Source organism: Acipenser ruthenus, chromosome 3, assembly GCF_902713425.1.
Source record: "Acipenser ruthenus chromosome 3, fAciRut3.2 maternal haplotype, whole genome shotgun sequence".
Lineage (NCBI taxonomy): Eukaryota > Metazoa > Chordata > Actinopteri > Acipenseriformes > Acipenseridae > Acipenser > Acipenser ruthenus.
This window is the reverse complement of record NC_081191.1, coordinates 63,626,926-63,645,933: the sequence shown is the minus strand read 5'-3', so window position 1 is coordinate 63,645,933 and position 19,008 is coordinate 63,626,926. Positions and strand designations below refer to the sequence as shown.

The 19,008-nt window shown below is 37.7% G+C and overlaps 1 protein-coding gene across 8 annotated transcripts in view; it reads left to right on the top strand.

The window, feature by feature from the left end:
• LOC117394893 (serine/threonine-protein kinase MAK-like) overlaps window positions 1–19,008 on the top strand; it is a 35,536-nt gene that overhangs the window by 13,284 nt on the left and 3,244 nt on the right. For 2 of the 8 annotated variants that reach the window (XM_059014742.1, XM_059014745.1), the window contains exons 4-14: window positions 1,305–1,426; window positions 2,753–2,835; window positions 3,516–3,648; window positions 4,270–4,441; window positions 11,183–11,350; window positions 12,812–13,111; window positions 14,433–14,623; window positions 15,109–15,251; window positions 15,360–15,497; window positions 16,808–16,870; window positions 17,718–17,792. In XM_059014742.1, the coding sequence (XP_058870725.1) occupies window positions 1,305–1,426; window positions 2,753–2,835; window positions 3,516–3,648; window positions 4,270–4,441; window positions 11,183–11,350; window positions 12,812–13,111; window positions 14,433–14,623; window positions 15,109–15,251; window positions 15,360–15,497; window positions 16,808–16,870; window positions 17,718–17,792 (1,588 nt within the window). Of the gene's footprint in view, window positions 1–1,304; window positions 1,427–1,995; window positions 2,076–2,752; window positions 2,836–3,515; window positions 3,649–4,269; window positions 4,442–11,182; window positions 11,351–12,811; window positions 13,112–14,432; window positions 14,624–15,108; window positions 15,252–15,359; window positions 15,498–16,807; window positions 16,871–17,717; window positions 17,793–19,008 lie in introns of those variants that run through there. The other 6 variants (XM_059014746.1, XM_059014747.1, XM_059014743.1 and 3 more) reach the window with 5 other exon arrangements.

The following is a 19,008-nucleotide window of genomic DNA, read 5'->3' as shown; positions in this document are numbered from 1 at the left end:
TGACTGCAGTTATTTGATTAGGAACTGGGGGAGTGGCAATAAAGAAGGTTTGCCAGTCATTGAAAAGAAGAAGCGTGACACTGTTTTCACAGGTGATAAACAGACAAAAATGGGGCAGTTAGCAATGTTAAATTTAAAAAAAAAAAAAAAACATGACAGTAAACAAAATATACAAATAACACATTTTGTATTGTAATTAACAATAATCACTAATGCCTGAAATAGGGATCAATTGAAGTCGGACAAAAGTCGGATGAAAACACCGAAAACCAGAAACCCTAACTATAAGCTATCTCATGTTAATCAAGTCGTCATTTTTCAATCGTCGCGTAAGGCAACTTTAAAAACCTGTCGTATTATTTAGTTGTTATTTAGGAATTTAGCAGATACCTTTAAACACGGCGATTTACATGGTTTGTCAAACATAAGAATACATTGTACTACATAAAAAACATTATGTGTAACATTGTACACATTCAACTAGGTGGCACAAGGTGACAACAGTCACCTGCTAATATGGGGCTCCACACATACTCTACCCCCAGGCTTCACAGTACTGTATAGGCCTTACCATTTTTTTAACTGTGAAATAATTTAACTAAGCTATAACATAAATAACATGATTTAACATTAAAAATATACAAAACATGCATGTAACTTACTTTCAAACCATTCGATCAATGCAATCTCTTCGTTTTTGTTCCCCACTGCGGTCTCTTTTCGGTAGCCTTTTTTTTTTTTTTTCAGTCGGCGTCTAGAGGTCACATGACGTAAATCTGGATCATGATTGGTTGTTCCCTCGAAGTTGCCAGGAACGTTGCAATAAAATCAAAATGATCTAGTTTTGAGCAGCTTGGGAGGAAAGTGCTTGACAATGTCGCAGGCAACTAGTCGCTGCAACCGTTGCATGAAAAAGTTGCTTGGAAGTTGCCTTGTGTTACATCGGCTTAATGTTGTGACGTTTCTTCAAAGAAATCTGATGAGTTTGACCATGTTAAGTTCTTCAGAGAAACTGGATTGACTTGGAAGATCTCTTTACATGGTCAAAGTTGTTTAAAAAAATTCGATCCAAATTGGATTCTATTTCTTTCACTGTGAAAACACACCTTTTAAAGGTAAGATGTTACAGGCTATTTCTGTTCACATTAATGTAAAACAATTACAAAAAAAACATAAATACAGTTTATTCTAATTTATATGTGTTTTTTCCATATTCTGTGTGTAATTTTAAAATATAAATGTTTTAGTCTATGATTAATTTGTTGGCACATATTATAGTTTCACTGTGAGCTATTTTATTGCAGTCATTGAAGAAGCTGAATCATGCCAACGTTATAAAGTTAAAGGAAGTAATCAGGGAAAATGACCATCTCTACTTTGTTTTTGAATATATGAAAGAAAACCTCTATCAGTTAATGAAGGACAGGTAAGCTATTATATTCTGTTCCATAACAATCTGCTACTTGTGGCTAAGCGTTATCCTTAATGTCACTCATGAAAGAGTTCTGTAATCTTGATGAGGTTGCCACATGGATAAAAAAAGATTCAACAAACTGAGGAAAAAATGTAATCAAGTGGGTGATAGAGAAGATTTTACAGTATAGTATTAATTGATATTCCACACTACAGAAATTAGTATTTTATAGTAATTTACAAAAAATATATTATATGACCTCCCAGGAATAATTTTTATGATTCATGGGTGTAGCCTCAGTGGAGACATCCGAGGTGCTTACTGGAAACAACTAACAAGTGCTGTTAAATTATTACAGGAGAATTCGCCTGTTCATTCTCATCACATCATTATTGTTTTTCTCTTTAATTGATTTAATATGCGAAACTAATAGGGTTAAAGATCCAAACCCTTTTTTTTTTAACATTTGAAACATATTCGTTCTTTTTATTATTCCATTTACAGTAGTCATATCCAGAGCTGTTAGTGCAATAATAAAGTCTTTCATTTTGATCAACTTTTGTTAATTTGTTTCTCCACAGAAACAAGTTGTTTCCTGAGTCAGTCATCAGAAACATAATGTATCAAATAATACAAGGGCTAGCTTTTATCCATAAACACGGTAGGTTGTCCTTTCAGGGCCATTTAAGGGCATTCCCTCTACAGATCCAGAACAACTAAGCAGGAAATATCCTTATACTTTTAAGTACTGTACAGCTCTTTTTCTTTTTGGGGTGGGTGGGGGGGGGGGGGGGAGACCTAAATGCATGAACATTTTATCCTGACCTAACACAAAGGAATGCAGATAGTAGAATTAAATTCGAGTCAATGAATAAAATATATTTGCTTCATTTAAAATATTCTGCAATGAGAGAATATCTTGGAACAATGTAGGTCATTGGATAACCACCTGCTTTCTTGTTCTTGGTTGGGAAGTTGGGCATGTGATACCAGGTTGCTGCAGTACAGTATATTAAGTTAACTTCATATTCCGATACATGCATCAAATTGTATATGCCTTTATCACAATATCTGAACATCTAATCTATACAACTTATACTATTGTATGATATACATAATAGCAATCAATACATGATAGCAATCAATAATTTGGTTTGAACAACTCCGCTGCATTAGATACACAAAGCTTTTTAGTAATTTGTATTGCCTTTTAGTAACATTATCTTGAGTTTGCTGCTTATACCAATGGTATCACTAGCTCACTAAGAACATGCTTGTTTTGGTGGCATTTTTCTTATCTTTTTCTTTCCTGTATTCCTTCTCTCTGTCTGCTGCCAGAGAAAATAAGCTGTTCAGTGAAAATGAAATAAGGAACATACTGTTCCAGGTGCTCTCTGGCTTAGCTTTTGTACACAAGCATGGTAAGATCCTCTCTGCCCTGTTTATGTTGTCGTTGTTTTTCATTCTTCTTTCTTTCGACTGTGAAACATTTTCTTTTGATTTCACGGCTACCAATTTATTTTCCAGAACCTATTTTTCACGATATATTTAAAAATGAAAAAATGTTAAGGTATCAGGCCCCTTATAATTACTGTCTGTCATAACCTTCAAGAACATGTTGTATGTATCAGTAAAAATAAAATATTAATTTTAAATCATAAGTACAGCTTCTGTTGTATTTATAGAACTAAAGAAAAAGTTAAATACATACCATGCCTCATTTAATTGTAAAGTTTATTATATACTTTTTTCATTTAATGAATTACATTTGATATTAAATAATTATGATTTTACTGAAACCCTTGCATTGGAAGTAGTTCATATAGCATATCCTTGATGTTTTATTTTGTGATCCGAAATTGCAGAGTAAATACATGTAGTTGATATATTTTAAGAATACTGTACTGTATAGTGGCATTGCGGGCCTCTTGTATTTGTCATCTTCACTACATCAGTTAATTGAGATTTCACACATAATACAATTGGTTGCAAATTAACACAAGCTGGAGATGTTGGTTAGGTGTGTATATATATATATATATATATATATATATATATATATATATATATATATATACACTAAAACTTACTTTTCTATTAGGATTTTTTCATCGTGATATGAAACCGGAGAACCTGCTCTGTATGGGTCCTGAACTTATAAAAATTGGAGACTTTGGATTAGCTAGGGAAATTAGGTCACGCCCCCCATACACAGACTACGTTTCCACCAGATGGTAAGTATAATTAAAAGAATTATTTGTAAAGAATTTCCATAACAAATCCAGTATGTCACCAACCCCCTAAGTACAGGCTATAATACTTACAAAGGTGAAATCCCTTAGTCACCACCCCCCCCCCCCCCCACCCCCCTCCACTCTGTGCCCTTTATTTAAAATGGCTTACTGTGGAACTTTTGAGTGTTTTTTTTATTTGCATTTTGTTATACCCAGGTGACTGAAAATATGCGACAGGGAGACACACAACCTCTGAATCACATAAATCATAAAAGGCATTGTTCATCAGTCTCACTTCCACTGCTGCACTGTACAGATTCTAATTTTATTTACTCGAGTGAGGAGAAGTGGAAAAATAGAATACAGTTTTTTAAATTTTTTTAAATCCTGCAATCTTAATCATGTTGCTGGACGTGGGGAAAAAAAAACAACAACTTTGTATTCTTCTGGAATTTTAAAAAATTCACCACTACCCAGAGTCCTTTTACAGATTTTTAGATCTTACTGTATACTATCTTTGTCTAAACATTGTTTGCATGATCTATGAAGGTACATTTCTGCTAGTGAAACACAATGTAAAATGATCTGTGTATATAAAACATGTACTTTGAACTTTACCAGGTATCGTGCTCCAGAGGTGTTGCTGAGATCTTCAGTTTACAGTTCTCCTGTTGACATGTGGGCAGTGGGCTGCATAATGGCAGAGCTCTATACTTTGCGGCCACTTTTCCCAGGAAATAGTGAAGTCGATGAAATCTTTAAGATTTGCCAAGTGTTGGGAACAGTGAAGAAGGTCCGTTCTGAAATAACACTTTCCTTCCCTATTGCAATTAAATATAGATATATGTATTAAATACCTTAAAAGCATGAAGAATATTTGCCATAGGGAAACATTCCCTGAAATACAAATGTAACCATTACCGTATGGGTATTTACCTCCTAAATACCCGAACCTGAATAAGATATACTGATGCACAAAAGAAACGCAAACACTCAGGTTTAATGGAATTAATCAAATATTTTAAACATAGATATTAAAAAAAGTCACAGAAAATGTGAACAGATAAAAGAATCATAAGTTTTCAGTATGAAACGTGACACACTGTCAAAATGAAAACATTACAAAGTTAGTATCGGGTATGACCTCCCTGACCATTAACACAATCCGCATTGTGTTGACGCATAGACCTGATCAGCCTCTGGATAGACTGCAGTGGGATGTTCCGCCACTCTTCCTGTGCAGCTGCAGCCAGATGGCGAAGGCTGGCTGGTCGCGGTTGTCTCCTGTGGATGGCACTGGCGATTTGGTCCCACAGATGTTCTATTGGACTCAGATCAGGAGAAAAAGCTGGCCACGGCAAGTCCTCGACATTGTTTTCTTGAAGTCGTGCAATTGTAATCCTAGCACTGTGTGGTCTTGCATTGTCCTGCTGGAAAATCGACACTTCCAGATTGGCTTGCAGGAAAGGAAAAACTATTGCCTTAAGGACTTTGTCAATGTCTCGCTGAGCAGTAAGGTTGCCCTCAATCTGCACCAAAGGTGTTCTTGTGTTAAAGGAGATTCCTCCCCACATCATCACACTTCTACCACCCCACCAGTTAGCTTGAACAACGCAATAGTCAGCATAATGCTCACCATGGCGTGGTAGGCCGCTCTGGTGACCCTCTGCCTTCCAGGACGTGGCCTGTCCCTAATAGAACTGGTTTCCTGGTTTCTCTGGACTAGTCTGCTGATTGTTGAAGCAGAATATCTCATTCTCCGGGCAACTTATCTCACAGACAGGCCGCCTTCAATCATGCCGATAGCAACCAGACGATCTTCATTACTCAAGCGGGGCATGGTCGTATCTTTCATTGTTCTTGCGTTAATTAAAATCATGTCTTTTCGAATGGCTATTTTAACTCAACTCAAATACCAAACTCAAATACTGAGCACCTGCCGTTTTTATGAAATCACGTGACTTGAGGTCAGTATTTTGTCATCCCAAGGAACAATACTACTCAAACAATCAACAAACCCATCTGCTCACTATTTAAAATGTAAATAACATTATGTATGTGCCCAATGAGTTATTGATGTAAAACTTAGACTGTTGCGTTTTCATTGTGCATCAGTATATGTCAAAGCTGCTCACCTACACCACTGCATTGCAAATGTCCTGACAGATGCACCCTGGAATAAAGCTCACGCAGTTGCTATGCCCTTGGTGGAATGGGCAGTGAGCTTTTCTGGAGGGGGCAAGCTGGCCAGCTCATAGGCAGTCCTGACTGTGTGTGCTATCCATTTGGACAGTCTCTGCTTAGACAGGACTTGACCATGGGACTTAGCCCCATAGCAGACAAAACAATTATTTGGACTGCCTCCAACTTTTCGTCCTGTCAACATAGTATGCTAGGGCCTGAACTGGGCAGAGCGTATGGAGCTGTCGCTCTGTCAGACTGCAAAGGAAGCGGATGGAAAGCCTCCAATTCTACAGACTGGTTGACATGGAATGCAGAGATCGGCTATGGCAAAATGGCAGGATTGGTACGGAGCGTAACCTTTGCCCTGGCTTCTGTTAAAATTTTGCATAGAGAATGCCTGCATCTCAATCACCCGCTTTGCGGTGATAGCAAGCAAGAAAGACGCTTTGAGCTTCATGAGTGCTTTAAGCACCATGTTTAACGTCCAGCAAGGAACAATGTCCTTCATAGGCAGCCAAAGCCGCCGAGCCCCTTTCAAAAATTGAAGGGTATTGGAAGCTGCTGCTAACAAGCCCAGAGGTCTTTGGAATGCCACTATCTTTCAGCTGAAAGAGCTCTAAACAGGCAGCTAATCTCTGCACTCTGTCGTCCGACAGTGGACAGCATGGACCTGGAGTCGAAGCACACTCCTTGATAGGAGGCTGTCTGAGAAGGTGTGAGCTGGCTCTTCGCATGATTCACCATAAGGCCCAACCATTGAAGGAAGCCGGTGACAAGTTCCATGTGGGCCTGCTGGCGTCTGGGTGCAAATGAGCCACTTGTCCAGATAATTGAGCACTCTTTGAGTGTCAACGGAGCCAGGATAGCTTCCATACACTTCGAGAAGGCACAAGCAACAAGGGAGATGGTAGGCACATCATCAAATATGGACGGCCTTGTTTCACCTTCTGTAGGCCAGGGCACTTGCAAAATTGCAGTGGTCCTTTTTATCACCTGCTGACAAGGAGAGCTTAACTGCAGGGGATGCGCTGTCAGACTCCACGCCCTCAGACGGGAACACCAGCTCCTGTTCGTCTGCCTCCTAAAAGGCCACGATGGACAATGTGTCTTCCTGTGGCCAATCTGTGTTCGTAGCCCCAAGGGGACAGACTGGGCAGGCGGCGCTGAACGTACCCGCAGAAATTCCACGAGAAAAGTTCCTTGGTGGGAAACAACTGCCCAGAGCTTTCCATCTGCTCTGAGTCCGATGATCGTTTGGAACTTCTTCTTTTTAGAGCTGCTTCGTAGAGCTGCGGGAGAGACGTTTCTACAGCGTGCACATAGAGAAATGTGCACAGAACTCGCAGAAATTATGGTTCACCAGTGCCTCCTTGTTCTAGCCCCAGGCAGGAAGAGCACGGGGACAGTACTGTACCGGTTCGGTGACTTTAGCACCAGGTCGGTATGGTACGGTACCGGAACGGTACAGGGTCGGAACTGGGTCGATACCGGGATGGTTCGGTACCGGTTCGGTGACTTTAGCATGGGGTCGGTATGGTACGGTACCGGGACTGTAGGGCCACTGTATTGGGTCGGTACTGGTGCAGTACCGGGTCGGGAACTGAGCATGTCGGTGACCTTGGTACTGTATGGTACGGGTCCACCGGTTCGCAGTTACTGCGGGTAGCAATGTACAGGGAAGCCACTGGCAAAACCACTCACACGAGACTGAAGGAAGCCTGCTTGTTAGAATGAACTAACAGCCTTCGTAATGGTGATGCTAAAGTTATCACCAAAACGGCATCAAGATACTGTGGGAGAGCTTGCAAGCATCTTGGTCCTGCGCAGTGCTGCTGTTAGCCCAGCAGCTGCCCTCACTACATGTGTGCCGTAGCACCACGTTGCAGACAGGCCTGCGCTTAGTCTCTGTAAAAACAGAAAAAACACTTTTCTCAACAAAATACAATAAAATGCCTCGTAATTTAAGCCAGAGCCAAAATGAGAAATAAATAACTCCAGCCAGAGCTATTGCAGCCTGGGGGGAGAACACAAAGTCAGCCGACTTTTGTTGCTTGATCCCTGGGAAGGAGCGACTCAAGGCGCTGGCTTCACGGGCACAAGGCCACAGTGGGACATAACAAACAACAGGCTGTAGTGCACAGATACACATAATTAGTAAAACTAATACAGTGGTTGTTTTTAATATCATATATAATTTGTGTAAAAACACAATAAATGCGAAAATATATAGCATAAAAAGTAACAAGTACTTATCTAAATACCCACATGGTAATGGTTACATTTCATACTTGAAAAGGAACCACCACGGGTGGGCAGGTTGGCACTAATCTGATATGAGTCTGTAAAGTATTTACAGTGTTCTGGGCAATGCATGACTATTTCTTCTTCTTCTTATTATTATTTATTTCTTAGCAGACGCCCTTATCCAGGGCTACTTACAATCGTAAGCAAATACATATGACGTCTAATTTCTTTAAGGGGTATGAGGTGGAAGTTCGCAAGAAAGTCTGTTCTCCAGACTGGCGAAATAGAGATACTGCTCCTAATAAACATTTAATTATTTGTGAACTATTTGATACATACAGCTTCTGTCAACCAAACCTATATTATCAGCCTGCTAAAGACTGTTGGATCTGCTTTTTGTCCATCAAGATGGAAACTGGCAAGATGATGAAGCTATTGCAAAACATGTCACTTACATGACAAAGTAAATGGTAATGAGAGGGACAACCATGTTTAACAAATGGCATATGTTTCTATTTTTTTCTACCTCCTGTAACCTCCTTGGATGAACTATTAAGTCACTACTAACAGCTCTGCCACACTGTACAAGAATAAGCAGTGTAAGCAGAAAGGGAGAATCTTAAGTACTACTATATTTTAAATGTACCTATTTGTAGCAATGCCATACTGATTGGCTGAACAAACCTTTGTATTTCAGTATAGTGTGTGTAATCTGCAGAGTACACACCTGTATCCATGTATCATCTGTACCAAACATACTACTACAACATAGAAATAGTTAGTTTTTTTTCATTTCATAATACAATCAAAATAAAAGCAATACAGTAGCCCATGGTTGAAAGCCATTTAAAATAGAATCACACACATTATATATATATATACGATTGTAAGTCGCCCTGGATAAGTGTGTCTGCTAAGAAATAAATAATAATAATAATATATATATATATATACACTACCGGTCAAAAGTTTTAGAACACCCCCATTTTTCCAGTTTTTATTGAAATTTAAGCAGTTCAAGTCCAGTGAATAACCTGAAATGGTACAAAGGTAAGCGGTAAACTGCCAGAGCTTAAAAAAAAAAGTTTAGGTTACCAAAAACTGAAAAATAATCTACATTTCAGATTTATACAAAAAGGCCTTTTTCAGGGAACAAGTAATGGGTTAACAACTTACAGCTGTTCTGCAGCAATGGAAGTAAATTAAGCCTTGAAAGTTGATGCTAACAATTCCTACAGGTGTCCCAACTTTTGTTAATTACTTACAAACCCTCTGTCTGTATAAAAGCAGTGTTGGAACAGACTGTGTTATTACACCCTCTTAAGCATTATTATTGTACTGCAGGAAGTAGTATATTGCTCTCATAATGGCGAGAAAAAGGCAAATAACAAAGGAAGACAGACAGACCATTATAACCCTTAAGAGTGTAGGTCTTTCCTTTAGAGAAATTGCAAAGAAAGCCAAGGTGTCAGTGAGTACAGTTTCCTACACCATCAAAAGGCACTTGGAAACTGGAGGAAACTCTGACAGGATGAGGTCTGGCAGACCCAAAGCCACAACAGAATCAGAAGACAAGTTTCTGAGAGTCAACAGCTTGTGTGATAGGCGGCTCACAGGACAACAGCTTCAAGCACAGCTTAACACTGGTCGAAGTAAGCAAGTCTCAGTTTCAACTGTGAAGAGAAGACTTCGAGCTGCAGGTTTGACAGGTCGAGTGGCAGTAAGAAAGCCATTGCTAAGATGGCAAAATAAGAAAAAGAGGCTTGCCTGGGCCATGAAGCACCGCCAGTGGACTACTGAAGACTGGAAGAATGTCTTATGGACCGATGAATCAAAATTTGAAATCTTCGGTTCATCACGCAGGGTTTTTATACGCCGTCGAGTAGGTGAAAGGATGGTTCCTCAGTGTGTGACACCAACTGTCAAACATGGAGGAGGAAGCGTGATGGTCTGGGGCTCTTTTGCTGGATCCAGAATCGGCGACTTGCATAGAGTGACTGGCACCCTGAACCAAAACTGCTACCACAGCATTTTGCAGCGCCATGCAATACCCTCTGGTATACGCCTAGTTGGTCAGGGGTTCATCCTACAGCAAGATAATGACCCAAAACATACCTCCAGGCTATGTCAGAACTACCTTAGAAGAAAAGAACAAGACGGTAGGCTTCAAATCATGGAATGGCCAGCACAGTCTCCAGACTTAAACCCCATCGAGCTGGTTTGGGATGAACTGGACAGAAGGGTGAAAGCAAAGCAACCTACAAATGCAACACGTTTGTGGGAACTTCTGCAACAGTGTTGGGAAGAACTTTCCGAACAATATTTGATTTCCATTGTAGAAAGAATGCCACGAGTGTGTTCGGCTGTTATATCTGCAAAAGGTGGCTACTTTGATGAGTCAAAGATTTAGATTAAATTTTGTAAACAAAATGATTCCATGATTTCTTTTTTTATCTCCAATTGTTTATTTGTTCTATGCTTTAATTTCAGAGTACATTGAGACATTAAACTGCGTAAATTTCAATAAAAACTGGAAAAATGGAGGTGTTCTAAAACTTTTGACCGGTAGTGTATATGTGTATATATATATATATATATATATATATATATATATATATATATATATATATATATATATATATATATATATAAAACAAATAGCTTTCAAGTTAAGGTGAGTGAAAGCAATACATTTAAAAACAAATGGGTTGTAGGGAGATATGCAAATAAAGCATTACAAGAGCCAACCAAATCGCGTGAAAGTTGCCTAACGGCTTCTACATTCACAGCGTTTTAAAAGTCAAAATACAGTAGCTGCATACATGTTTCGCCCTTTTTGGGGCTCATCAGTACAGCGCAACTGTATTTTGACTTCAGAAAGGCTCAAGAGAGTAAGTAAAAACAAACAGTTAAGGTGAGTGAAAGCAACAACGTGATTTGATTGGCTCTTGTAATGCTTTATTTGCATATCTCCCTACAACCCATTTGTTTTTTAATTTATTGCTTTCACTCACCTTAACTCGAAAGCTATTTGTTTTTACTTACTCTCCTGAGCCTTTCTGAAGTCAAAATACAGTTGCGCTGTATTTTTTTTTTTACTTGACAGAATGACTGGCCGGAAGGCTATCAGCTTGCAGGGTCTATGAATTTCCGTTTCCCACAGTGTGTACCAACACACCTTAAAACACTAATTCCAAATGCCAGCAATGAAGCCATAGCCCTGATGAGAGACATGCTACAGTGGGATCCAAAAAAGAGGCCTACAGCCATCCAGGTATGCTGTACACTTTTGTATTGTGTAAATGTTTCATGATTAAAATAAATAAAATAATAAAGTGTAATTATTCCTATTAAATCTATTTGGATATTTTAAACGTTTTTTGTTTTTTTTTGCACTGACACGTTCAACTTGTTGACATAGCTGGTGCCAGCTTAATATATCAAATGCATTCCTCCTCAAATAAATTTGATCCAACTTTCATCCAGTGTATTTGACCATGAAAACAGTGCTTCCAATAAATTTGATCATCTTGAATCCAACTTGGGTCTGATTTATTTGTAAAAATACAACTTTAGACATTAGGATGTTCTATTTAAATTTTTTTGCCATACTGTAAAATAGTTGACTAAAAATGAATGTTATGTTAAAGTGCATGCTGTACTGTTTTTATTTATAAAGCTTTTCAGGAAAGCCAGGAACTAATACTTACAACTTCTGTGAGTTTATTAACAGAATTTGTTGTTTGCTATGTGGCTTCCACATGAGATCACACTCTTTGCTCACATGTTTGGTTAGCATCTAGCCGTGAGATTATTTCAAATAGTGTCAATAATACAATGTTCTGTATAGTGGAGTGTGGTCAATTACTGACTCCAAAGTCACAGGATTTTGGTGTGGAACACTGAACAAATTGACTCTACAGTTATTTTTTATTCAACAGTTTTTGATGTTGACATTAATTTCCAGGACATTGATTTTTTGGGAAAATGAAAAGTAAAAGTAAGACAGCTTACATACTTTTTTTTTTTTTTTTAACAATTGTTTAGGTTTAATCCATTAACATTCCACTTTTAATAGACCTTTTAATTTCTTTGTGACAGCAAGTTAGGCAGATCTAGGGAGATAAAGGGGAGCTGTACCTGTGTACAGTGTACAACAACAAGTCTTTGTTAAATATATCAAATAGATGCAAGTTAGATGGAAGAGTAATCTAGTTGGCAAGAGCAAATTATAAACAATCTTTCTGGCTGGATTAATTGGCCAGGCAAAGGAAATTAGATCACTTTACCTTGGGTTATTTGCATTATGTGCCAAGAATCTGTGATGATTCACGTAAGGAAACAACTATTTATAAACTAAATACCAGTTACAAACTACAATAATAGAATTATTATATATTTTCTTCTTTTACGGTTTAATAACATGTCCCCATACCTATGTCCTACATTCTTATCAATACTGTTCACAAGACCAAAAAGCTTTTGTCAGGTCTGTGAAATGTCTTGTTTAATTCATTTATTTTAATATTCTGTCTCTATTCACCACATCTGTAAAATGGAAAGTGGTACAATTATTATTTTTTAATATTTCAGATTTAATTTTTTTGTGTCACACACAAACCTTAACTGCACAAAGAAACACAACTGTATAATTAGTTGTTAACATCTGGGTATTGCCCATCAATTTGAAAATGCAACAATAGTTAGTTGTCAATTAACTGATTGTATCTTTCAGGCACTGCGGTACCCTTACTTTCAAGTGGGACAAGTTTTGGGACCACCTCCACAGTATGTAGAGCAGCAAAATGCGCAGAACAAACCAGTGCAGCCAACAGAGCCCAAGCCAATATCCCTGTCTAAAACCGAGCCACACTCTCCACCGGAGCCTATCATCAAGGTCCAGCCCAAAGTGAACCACCAACCACTGCAGCAGATTCAACTGCCACAACAGATATCCAACCAGCCTGGCCTGCCAAAAATGACTCACAAACAGCACCAGCCATACCTACCAACCACAAATAACAACCCTCCATTTGTACGTAAAGACATATGTTTAGAAATTAGATATCTGCAAAGAACGCTTATAGTGCAGCACACTGTACTTTAATAGAAATATCTTCTATGGCCTGATTTTAAGACCACAAACATCAAAAGAGCACAACAGCAAGAAACAGAACAACCAGGAAAAAAATACTATGAGCCATTACAACAGGGTGATGCAAAACATTAGGCTGCTTTTATCAAAATTGTTTATTGCAAAGTGCAATACCAGTATTTTTTATTAATTAGCTTTCAAGTGTTGGTGCAACACACCAGTACTGCAAAGGTAAATAATGGTTTGTACACTCAGTCATTATACATATTGATTGCAGTGACAGCTAAATGATTTGCCTTTCCAAACTCAGATCCCAAAATTAACGTAAGTACGGCCATAACCAGATGGCAATGTGCTTCAGTTCTCTGAACAAACTCAATTTAGCTATAGTATAATTAGGTCTTCTGATTTTTGTTTTTAACAATTAAAAAACGATAAAATACCCCCTATACAAAAAATCAGTGGAAATCGGTGTATATCCAACAAACACAGGGAAAACACTGGAAATGGTTACTGAATTCATGTTGACTTGATCACTTGTGAAAAAAATTAATTAAATAACCTACAAAAAAAAATCCCAGTGCAGTTAGGCAATGTCCCTCCTTCCTGACTTGTATCTCGCATTGATTCGTTCTGAATACTTTAAACCCACCCCAACAACTAGGTGGCAGCAAATTCCTACATTTCTACTGGAGGATTGTAACACGCTTGCGAGATTTAAAATGAGATTACAATTAGAAACGGAGCATTGTTCTTTTAGATGCTTGTGGAATTTAAAACAGAATTGCAAATTGTGGCAAAATGTAAAAAAATGCCAGAGAATGTGCCCGTGACCATAAGGATTTAGTTATGGAAGACAGCAAAGGAAAGAAGGTACAATTGAAGTACTGTCAAGTTACTATACATATTGTGACAGAAAAAAAAAACGCCCAAGAATTTTGGAAAGTAACCAAAAACAATAATTACATACAGTATATAAAAAGCGAAAGCCCCGAAAAAAACGATTTACATAAAACTCGAAAATAGCTAAAAATAAGCACTGAAAAATGAAATTAATAAAAAACAAAAAACAGAAGCCCTAAATATAATGCATCACAGTACTTGACATTTGATGTACACATAATAATTATAACAGATTATCTGTGTGCATTCTTGTTTATGTGAAACAAAGCCAAGGGCCTGTAGTCTGTAACTACTTTCCCAATGTAATATTGTTGACTCATTGCACTTTACTCATTTGTACTTCTGCTTTCTTAATCAGAAACCAGCTGCAGCGGGCAATGAAAATAATATTGTTGGTAGTAAAAGTGGCCGAAGGCGCTGGGGGCAGACTATACTGAAAACCTCGGTCAGCTGGGACGAATTTGATGATTCAGACATTGGTGTCTCCTATTCAAAAAAGCCTAGTATAGGATCAATGAAGGAAAAAATAAATGAGGAGTCTCTCTTTCGGTAAGTCACGACCTGAAGGCCGCAATTGTGGTAGATCACAAAATACAACACTCCAGATCAATAATTTTAAAACATTATTTACTTGTCCTAAAGTACAAAGTTCCTGAGATGCCCCCTAAAGTTTGCCGGTCAGGTGTAAAACACTCTTAAGTGGCATTGTTATCGCCAGAACTATTAGGGCTATACAGTAGGTGATTAATACCTATCCGATTTTTTTCAATTAAAATAGTAGATTGCAATTCTTTATACTTTGTGTTACCTTCAACCACCTCATACATCTACAATTAATGGTATGAATGTGATGTACATCTTGGAGTGTGTTACGGCGTCTAAAAAAAGTAAAAAAACAAAACAGGACAAATAAATTACAAGAACATTAGCATTGACCAGACCTTAGTTCTTACTGAAATATTTACACAGCTATCAATGTTGCAAACCAACGCACTATATGAAACATTTCCTTTCCTTTCCATGACACTATTCAGGTCTGCAGAACAGAACCCCTCCAATGCATATGGTACTGGAAACAGAGTTACATCCAATACCACAGTAAACAGGATAGAGTCAGGAGTTTCAAACTCATCTTCAGCAAGACAACACTATTTACGACAATCAAGGTACCTTCCTGGTAAGAAGTTTTAGATTTTTTTTTTTTTTTTGACATCTTCATTGTGCTTTGCAATATTTTATTTATTACTGGTGATTTTTCTTCTTTAATATTGTTGGTCTATTTCAGGTATAAATCCCAAGAACTCTTCAGTAGTAGTAGGAAATAAAGAATCATCACAGGATCTATGGGGCAATTCTTCAACGTTAATTAGTAAACCACTGGGGCCTATTGGAGGAGGAATGTCAATTAACAGAGCCAATGCAGGTACAGTACTGCAGATTTAACTGATTTTTAAAAGGATACAAAAATAGAGTCCCATCAAGTGAAATTCAAGAAATAATTATAGCTCTACACAAGCAGCCACATATATTATTTATTTCGTAGCAGATGCCCTTATCCAGGGCGACCAATTGTTACAAAATATCACAGTACAAAGTATCGCATTACAAAATATCACATTGTAAAGTATCACATTACAGAGTATCATATTACAGAGAAGTTATACAGTACAATACATCAGTAGCAAAAACGATCAAATTCAAATAAGAGCAAAATAGAGAATACAGTAAATAATTACATGTAAGAGCGAGTTCGACTAAGAGCAGTTAACTTATATAAAAAAATATTTGCTTATACGAGGAAAGTCCAGTACGAGCATGTAGTAAGTACGATAAATGGAGAATGATTTCAAATAAGAGCAATTACAAAAAACTTGAATATGGATACCTGTAAGAGTAAAGTCAAATACAAGATACAGGAAGTAGTTATAATTAAGAGCAGTAGTAGAATACGGAGCAGTTCAATGCAAGTACAAGCTGATGCAAGTACTGGTACAATTGGGTGCTATATAGTCCAGTATAATCAAGAGTTGTGAGGTTTACAGATGCTGTATGAACAGGTGTGTCTTGAGGATGCGCCGGAAGGTAGTCAGGGACTGAGCAGTGCTGATATCCATGGGTAGGTCATTCCACCACTGAGGGGCAAGGGTGGAGAAGGAGCGGGCTCTGGAAGCGAGGGAACAGAGGGAGGGTACAGCTAATCAGCCGGTGGTGGAGGGGGCGAGAGGGGGTTTGGGAGAAATGATAAGAGGGAGCAGAAAGGTCAAGACAGCGATACGTGAGTACAAGAGTTTTGAATTGGATGCGAGCAGCGATAGGGAGCCAATGCAGAAAGCGAAGCAGCAGTGTAGCATGGGAGAAACGATGAAGGGGAAAGACAAAGCGAGCAGCAGAGTTTTGGATGAGCTGGAGTTGACAGATGGCAGAGGCAGGTAGGCTGGCCAGGGGGGAGTTGCAGTCGTCAAGACGGGACCGTACAGCAGATAGTAATACACATTTTTTGCTGAAGTGACACAGTGACACCATATACCATTGTGATAATTTTTATGTTGGCATTTAAAAAAAGATAATGTCTTCACTTGTTTATTCTTTAAGATCATGTGGGCACTATTGTACAAAACAGGCCGTCTCACTTCAGTGGATCCTACTACACATTCTTTTTTCTGTACTTCTGTCATGCCTTTTCATAATCTTTTCTGACTCCTTTTCATATTTCACATTTCAAAACCTGTTTAGAGGATGAAAAATCAGCATCAAAGGAGAAATTGAAAGAGAATGTTACCTCCCCTGATAGCCAAGGTATTAAACGATTCCATGTATCTAGCAAATTCTAGTCTGGCTTGTTAGTGTCTTTGGGGATAAAGAGGTAATACTGTTCACGTGTTTCATCCCACTTTTATTCCTGTTTTTCATTCAGCACTTTATTTCATGTAATCTAAAACCATTACCTCTGGTATAATCTAATTACCAGGGATCCTAGGAGTCAGTTTGCTGCGGTAAAATATGGATTATCAATGCTGTCGGAGAATTTTTAGTTTTATACTTGGGGCAGGGCAAAAAACATGCAAGGCTTTTGTTTGTTTGATAACCAATAAAACTGCTTCTGATCATGTTGATAAGTGGCTTGCAGTTTACTTCAGTATCCAGACATGCGTTGTTGTTACTGAACAAGCTGTTTAAAGGTGCTGAAAAATCACCCCTAAAGACTGAGTCAATGAGTTTGGCAATAGCTATCCAGATGAAAAAAGACTAACTCAGAGACAAACTAATATGAATACTATTTTTTTGTTTTTATTATTACTATACAGAAGTATTTGTAATGTTTAAAGTAAAATGGTAAGTTTCTTTATATTATTGATTGATAGCACTGATGAGCTTGTAACTTGCTTAGAATTTAAAAGTGTACCAATAAATACTTCCTGTGTTAACTGTTATTCAGTAGTACTGCTTGTGTATCTTAGGGGGACTCAATTTTAGCCTTTTATTTTAATTGCGGAATAATTATTATTTCTTTTTTTCTTTTTTTGCGGAAAACTAGGGTCCCTGGTAATTACTATTACTTTTATTACTGTTTTACTACCTTTGTTTTCTATCACCATTCCCATTCCTTCTCATTAACTGTCTTCTTTCCCTGGCTTCCATACAGAAGATAATATAACTAAATCCACTGAAAAGACACCCTTAAAAGAAAAGCCATATGAACAATTAGAGGAGCTGAAAGGTAATTGATTCACAAATCAGACTGGTAACTAAATGTTATTGGGGTTTTGCCCTGCAGAGTCCCATGTGACATGGATAATTGGCATCAGGCAGTCAACATCTTTTATTTTGATATCATAATGGGTGGCTTGCATAAAAGTAGAATAACTGAAGAGTAGGTACTTTCAGAGTAAACCACAGACTAATTACTGAAGAAGTAAACAACAGTGTTAAACCTGGGTAGAGGTTGGTTTAGCAGTGGAGTAGGCTACTTTCTTTCACTTAGTATTTTGAATATGATTACTTATATAGTACTTATTGAATTTTGAACAAATATTTGATTTTGAAGAGAGAACAAAAACTGGAATAGTATTTAGAGATCAGACTAATCCTCAACATATACAGTGAAGAAGAATTTCATCAATGATTTTTTTTTTGATAATGTTACATGCATTACAATCAAAGCAGCTTTTTAAGATCAGTTTTCTCTTTATATTTGTGTATGAGCTAACAATGGCCAACAGTCAATAAACACATTACACAAAAAAACAACAACAACTAGGTACTCTATACTAAGAAATGTTAAAATAAATGTTACAAATTGCATGTAGGGTATGTGTCGATACAGTCTTCAACATCTCTGTTCGGGAGCGGTCACATTTACTTACTAACCTTCATAACTTAATACAAATCCCTGCAGTGTGTTAAACAGTACCTTGATACCACAATGACAAAGCAACTATACTGAGAAAAAAAATTAGAAACTGGACAGCTACAAAGGAAAATAAGGGGCCAAGCGTGTGAAAGATCAATGATGTGGAAAGGAACGGAGATGGTTATTGTCATATATATTGTTTCTAATACAAACATATTTTGATTAACTCAATTTTGTAGTTTATTTACATTTAACACTTCCCTCCGCACACTAAAAAAATGGTATGGAACCTTGAGCACCTTACCTAATTTGCATAATTTACTCCTGTCATTTATTTATTTATTTCTCTGGGAATATCCTCTGTAAATCCACTCTTGTGCAACCCAGTTTTACTCTCTGAATAACTACTTCTGGAGTAGCGTTACTCTGAATAACTACTCCACGTTTATGCACATTGTCCCATAAGGAAACGATTGTGTCTTATTTTACTGTTGGTTAGATATACTGTACTGGTTAATCCACAGTCATGAGTCACAAGTTGTTTGACTTTAGGACAGGTTCAAAACTAGCAAGAAACAGCTAA